The sequence below is a fragment of the Mustelus asterias genome, chromosome 3 (assembly GCF_964213995.1).
Source record: "Mustelus asterias chromosome 3, sMusAst1.hap1.1, whole genome shotgun sequence".
NCBI classification, from domain to species: Eukaryota; Metazoa; Chordata; class Chondrichthyes; order Carcharhiniformes; family Triakidae; genus Mustelus; species Mustelus asterias.
In genome coordinates this window covers 100,797,365-100,803,671 of record NC_135803.1, presented here as the reverse complement: position 1 = coordinate 100,803,671, position 6,307 = coordinate 100,797,365, and the positions used below count along the sequence as shown (strand labels likewise).

The window sequence follows — 6,307 nt, the reverse complement described above, 5'->3', positions numbered from 1 at the left end:
ATAGTTAAGGAAGCCCACCAACATCTCCACTTTCTCAGAAGGCTAAGAAAATTTGGCATGTCCACTACGACTCTCACCAATTTTTGCGCCATAGAAAGTTTCCTTTCTGGTTGTATCACAGCTTGGTATGGCTCTTGCTCTGACCAAGGCCGCAAGAAACTGCAAAGGGTCATGAACGTAGCCCAATCCATTACATAAACCAGCCTCCCATCCATTGATTCCATCTACACTTCCTCAGAAAAGCAGCCAGAATAATCATGCACCCTGGACATAGGCCAGAATTTTACTGTCCTGCCCACCATAGGAATCAGAGTGGGCGAGGGGTGGACCATGGAAAGGTCCGTTGACCTCAGTTGGAATTTTACAGTTTCGGGACCAGCGAGGCCAGAAAATCCTGTCCACACTCTCTTCTACCTTCTTCTGTCGGGAAAAAGATACAAAAGTCTGAGGACACATACCAACCAACTCAAGAACAGCTTCTTCCCTGCTGCCGTCAGACTTTCAAATGGGCCTATCTTATGTTAAGCTGGTCTTTCTCTCCACCCTAGCTCTGACTGTAACACTACATTCTGCACTCTGTCCTTTCCTTTTCTATGAACGGTATGCTTTGTCTGTATAGTGCACAAGAAACAATACTTTTCACTGTATGTTAATACATGTGACAAAATAATAAATCAAGTGAAATAAGTGTTGGCGCCATGGTATTGCCACTGGACCAGTAATCCGAAGATCCAGGGTGATACTCTGGGGACCCAGATTTGAATCCCTCCGTAACAGGTTTGAATTCATTAAAAACTGGAATTAAAGGTCTAATGATGATCATGAAACCATTGTTGTAAAAACTCATCTGGTTCACTAAGCCCTTTAGGGAAGGAAATGTGCCGTCCTTACCGAGTCTAGCCTAAACACGCCCACATCCAAATAATTTTTAAAAACTCCTTCGTTATTTTCTCAAAATTCAATCTAATCACTGATCTCCCTTTAACTAATCCACTTTTATCAATGCACACAAACTACATACGCCTTCACTACTTCTGAAGTGAGTTGTACATAAACTGAATAGCTAATTGAAACATTTTGCCATTTAAATTCCACTCACAAATGTCAGTCCGGACTGAATGAAACATTCTTTGGCTTGTGGTTTAGTCTGGCCAGTATCACTTCGATTCCTTGAAAGGCAAGAATAGATTAGAAGCAGGAAGTAGCCCCGCTCCCCTCTCGGCTTTGAGAAGAATGAATCAAGCATTTTTCGACAATGCACCCATCAGATGAGCTCAGACCGACATCAAGCCAGCCAGCAATGGGCGTTCCCCCAAACTGGGTGTAAAGAGGCAGACCCTCCCCTCCACCAGGGCTGGAGAGGGATAAGCAGAATCACTCTGCACACGTCCTGATTCGCTTCTGCAACTTGCGAAAGCTCTGCCCTCCCTCTCAAGTGAAAGTACCTCTGGATTCCAACTACAGTCGGTGTGTGTGAAACACACACAAAGCTAAAATAGCAGGACTGCTGCTGGCTTTGCAAACTGGTCAGCCAAGTAGACCAGTGCTGCTGGTGGTGGGGAATTGATCCAACATTTAGAAAAAAGTGCAGTCTGACCACATGGAGCTCAACTCGGGGATGCAGAAGGTAGGTCTGAATTTGAATCTACTGTGACTGGGCTGTCCGAAGTGAATGTGAAATAACCTGGGTGTCTCTAAGATGGGCATTCCCCTGGCATGCACTCAGGTACAACAGGTATCTCCTCCGGTGACTGGATCTCGTGTGTGGAGTTCCAGCCTCCCGCTTGAGGTTCCATCGTGAATGTACTTGGGTGGAAAAGTTGCAGCTTGTCTGTTCAAGCTGCTGGGGATTGGATTGTCTTTCTAGTTTCTTATCGGTGACTGGGGCCAGATTTTCTTTTGGGTGGGGTAACAGACCCTCCCTCCCAGTACAACTCCACATGCCCTTTCCACGTTTTCCAGCACCTCATCCAGGTAAAAATCGGAGGTTTCATATCATTCCTTTTTGTAGGGATCTCACAATTGTACCATCCACAGCTTTGGTGAGCTTGAGGGGACAAAGCCAGTCTCTGTGGGGGGGGGGGGGGACTAGATATATAAAACCTCCTTGCACTGTATTTATTGTTGGACAAGTTGTTATACAGTGACTGCGAGCACAGGGGTTTGCAGGCTATCTGGCGCCAGGGACATATCCAGGCTTTTGGCAGGTTTGTGAAGGCGGGGTGGTGGGGGGGGGTTCTCTTTCCCAAGCAGCTCACAGCATTTCTTTTCAGGTCAGATAAGGTGCATAAGTCTGTGTGCAAATTTAGCTTTTGAAATCAAAATAAGTTTAATTCAAACACCATTCTAGTAGCTGTGGTGAATTATTTAAGTAATTGTGTCAAGCTTACTGAAAAAAAAAGCTTTCGAGAGTCATCAGTCTCCTGCCTCTTTCCCTCTCTCCCTGGCTTGTACCAAGCCCAGGGACTTGGTGACTGCTTTTCCTTCTTCCTGGAATGAGCCTTCTCAGTATTGGCTGGAAGTGTTCCTTTGCACTTCACTGGAAAGTCTATTTTGCTTTATTCTGTCTGCGGTTTAAAAATAACATTCCCGGAAGCCCGGGGATGGCCCGGGACGCTTTTATACAGCGCCAAGGTAACTGACTGCCGGTGAGACTGAAATTGCCCCTGTTCATTACAACTGCACAGTGATCCCCAGGCTTCCTCCTGCTCCCAAACCAGTTCCTCTGTGCCAACTATTCCCAAACTTTTAGCCGCCTGAGAGTATCGCGTCTCCACACCTCTGAAAATAAATATTTTTTGTATATATATAGTTTCATAAGCAGTAGAATGCTTGCTTTGTTTCCTCTGACAACGATTTCCACATTAACTCGTGAGATTTTGCGTTTACCCGCCCGCCCGCGCTCTTGAGCCGCGATTGACACTTCCACAGGACCGAGGGAGTGCGGCAGTGTCCCAGGCGCTGTCCTGGAGGTAAGGGTTTCAATAGAAGCCTTGTCTGTTCCTGTAATTCAAGATCCCAAGTTATGGAGAAGTAACCAATTCTCCCACTAACCTGTAAAGCAGTACAGCCAACACTGCCAAAAATATGGATTAATTTAATTTAAAATATAGACCTTGTGTCCATCTCACAGCACAACTTGAGATGCATTGTGAAAATAATCCACTGTATGTGAAAACACCAGATGAAAAAGTCCTTCATTTGTAGCACTGGATAGTCACAAAAAAATGCTTTACTAAATGTGAAACTGGTGGAATAAAAGTTTCACAGAAGCCCTTGTTCCGTAAGCTTCACACAGTTAATAAAATAATTCACTCGAATTTTGTTTGAATGAAATTTATTTTGATTCCAAGAGCGAAGTTTGCACACAGCCCTGTGCACGGTGACCTCAAAAGAAGCAGAAACGGGATACCAAACTGAGTAACTTTGTGTTGGAAGCAATGCCATTTGCCCGTTCACCCTTCTCAGCTCGGACTGAGACACGCCTGTTCAAGTATCTGAAGCTAAAACCCAGTGTGCGGTGAAAGTAATTGGGCAGCCAGCAGGCATCGCAAAAAGTGGAAGTGCTGCAGTCATTAATCCAGATCCCAATGCTGCAGTCAGATGGGATTGATTTGTTTTCAGCGGGTCATGGGCTAATTTGGCTGGGGCAAGTCATCCAGCGGCATCTGCTGCTGCTTAGACTTGCTCTTGTACGTTTTAAGTTCAAAAATAATCGTGCGGTAATTTGCTGAAAGTTCAAGCTAAATGCCTGAGGGGAAACAGGGTATCTGGGCCGCAGGTGAACAGGGCAGCCGTTCTGTGTGTGTCTCCTCTCACCAGTAATTCTGGACTTGTGAAATTAATAAAGCAAGGAAGTGCAAGTTGGAGTGGGTGAATCTGATATTAGATCATAGAATCCCTACAGTGCAGAAGGAGGCCATTTGGCCCATCGAGCCTGCACCGACCGCAATCACAGGCCCTATCCCCATAACCCCATGCATTTACCCTAGCTAGTCACCCTGACACTAAGGGGCAATTTAGCATGGCCAATCCACCTTACCTGCACATCTTTGGAGTGTGGAAGAAAATTGGAGCACCCGGAGGAAACCCACGCAGACACGGGGAGAACATGCAAACTCTGCACAGACAGTGACCCAAGCTGGGAATCGAACCCGGGTCCCTGGCACTATGAGGCAGCAGTGCTAACCACTGCACCACTGTGCCGCCCCAAATCATGTATGGAAGGAGATTGGATTAAGAGAGAGGAAAAGGACAGGAAGAAAACATAATAAGAAATCTAAAAATGTTAAATTTGACATTTTGCAAGTCTCAAACTGCTACTGTGTCCACCTACACCACAACATGAGAAGGTGGCACAGTGCTTATCACTGCTGCTTCACAGCACCAGGGACCTGAGTTTGATTCCCGGCTTGGGTCACTGTCTGTGTGGAGTTTGCACATTCCCCTCGTGTCTGCGTGGATTTCCTCCGGGTGCTCCGGTTTCCTCCCACAGTCCAAAGATGTGCAGGTAAGGTGGATTGGCCAGGCTAAATTGCCCCTTGGGTCAGGGGGACTAGCTAGGGTAAATGCATGGGGTTATGGGAATAGGGCCTGGGTGAGATCGTGGTCGGTGCAGACTCAATGGGCCGAATGGCTCCTTCTGAACTGTAGGGATTCTATGATTCTGAAATAATCCATTGTATGTGAGAAACCCCAGATGAAAAAGTCTGTCTGCTGCTCATTCGTAACACTCCATAGTCAAAATAAATAATTTACTAAGTGCAAAGCTGATGGTATAAATGTTTCTCGAAAGCCTTTTTTCAGGAAGCTTTACACAATTAAAATAATTCCCCACAGGTACTCGAATTTGGTTTGAATGAAACTTATTTTGAGTTCAAGAGCTAAGTTTGCACACATTTAAAAGTTATAAGTACTTGGGTATGTCCCTGAAGTGCCATAACCTACAGAGTGACAGAGCAAAAGCTGGAAAGTGAGATTCGGCTTGTCAGCCATCCCAGCAAAAATGGTCTCTTTCTGTGCTGGCGATTTCTATGATCCTAAGATTCAATTAATGCCTGAAGGAATGAGACTCCACACTTGTAGTAGTTGATTTTCAGTACCAAAGAGGTTGACTGGCAGTAATTAACATCATTAAAAAGGTATTTAGACTTGAAATGTCAAGACTTAGCTTTCCACTTGGTAATAGTCAGGGAAGGATGTTTGACAAGCCCAGAAGATTGTTTATTAACCTGGTTGCTAGAGAACTTCTAAAATATATAAATCAGACAACAAGTCATTTTTTGTGCAATCGTTTATTTTTCACCAAGTGAATTCTGTATCCTATTGTGTGAAGACATTATTTGAGTTTTCTGAACTAACAGAGGCAGAAAAACAGATTTGCAAAGCATGCTCATCCCACTGCCTCCCTCCTCACATTTGACAACATTGAAATCCATTTTCCACAGTTTTCCCATTCGCTTTGCCTCAATCGTGTCACATCCGTTTAAACGCAATGTTGAAATGTAGACATTACAGAACTTTATAGTCTGCAATGAGAAGATACTGAATGATAAAGGAATGTTGGCTTGTCCTGATCTCCTCAACATCTTGGAACTTCAACTGTCACAGTTATAAATCTCTCTTTCAACTTCAGGTAGAACGTTGCTTTTATAAAGGAAGTTTGAAATCAAGAACCTGGGTCAAGGTTGATGGTACAGCACAGCATCAAGGTTCTGGAGAGTGCAAAAGGCATACTGATGGGTGGCTAATAGTCAGTTTGAGTCTTAAAGACCAAAGGATTGTAAGGACAATTGAAATGGCTTGCATGCTGTAAGCCTTGATGTTGGCTGCATAGTATTGTGAAGAAGGGCAGAGCATACTCAGAGACATAAATAGAGCGTAGGAGCACAAAACTGGAAGTTTCAGAGAAACATTGACCATTATTCGTATCAACGAAATGGAGTCAAAGGTTATGACTGTCGAGCAACAGAGAATAGAGCCCAGAGATTAATGAAGGTAATTGGATGATGCCAACCTTTCCCTTGCCCTCTGTACAGAAGTTTGAGACATAGGGAGAAATGGACAGACTATCACAGACAGGGCAGCAACATTCAAATTGTGAATAAGGATGGTGAAGAGATCGCAATGCAAGGTACCTCTCCCACACCTTATGTGTGTGAGTAGATCCTGGGTTGTCAATGCACATGTTACTGAAAGTGGATGTACTAGAAATGATGTCGGTGGTGAATGATGGAGCGACATAGCATTCGTTCTGCACAAAGTTCGAGTGCCATGGCTCAGTGTAACTGAGGTTAGGAACTAGTTA

The 6,307-nt window shown here is 44.6% G+C and overlaps 1 protein-coding gene across 1 annotated transcript in view; it reads left to right on the top strand.

Moving 5' to 3' along the window:
* Positions 1-1,214: 1,214 nt before the first annotated feature.
* Positions 1,215-6,307, top strand: part of lmcd1 (LIM and cysteine-rich domains 1) — a 68,590-nt gene continuing 63,497 nt past the window's right edge. The window contains exon 1 of the mRNA XM_078209407.1: positions 1,215-1,627. Within this exon, the coding sequence (XP_078065533.1) occupies positions 1,601-1,627 (27 nt within the window). The 5' untranslated portion in view covers positions 1,215-1,600. The remainder of the gene's footprint in view (positions 1,628-6,307) is intronic.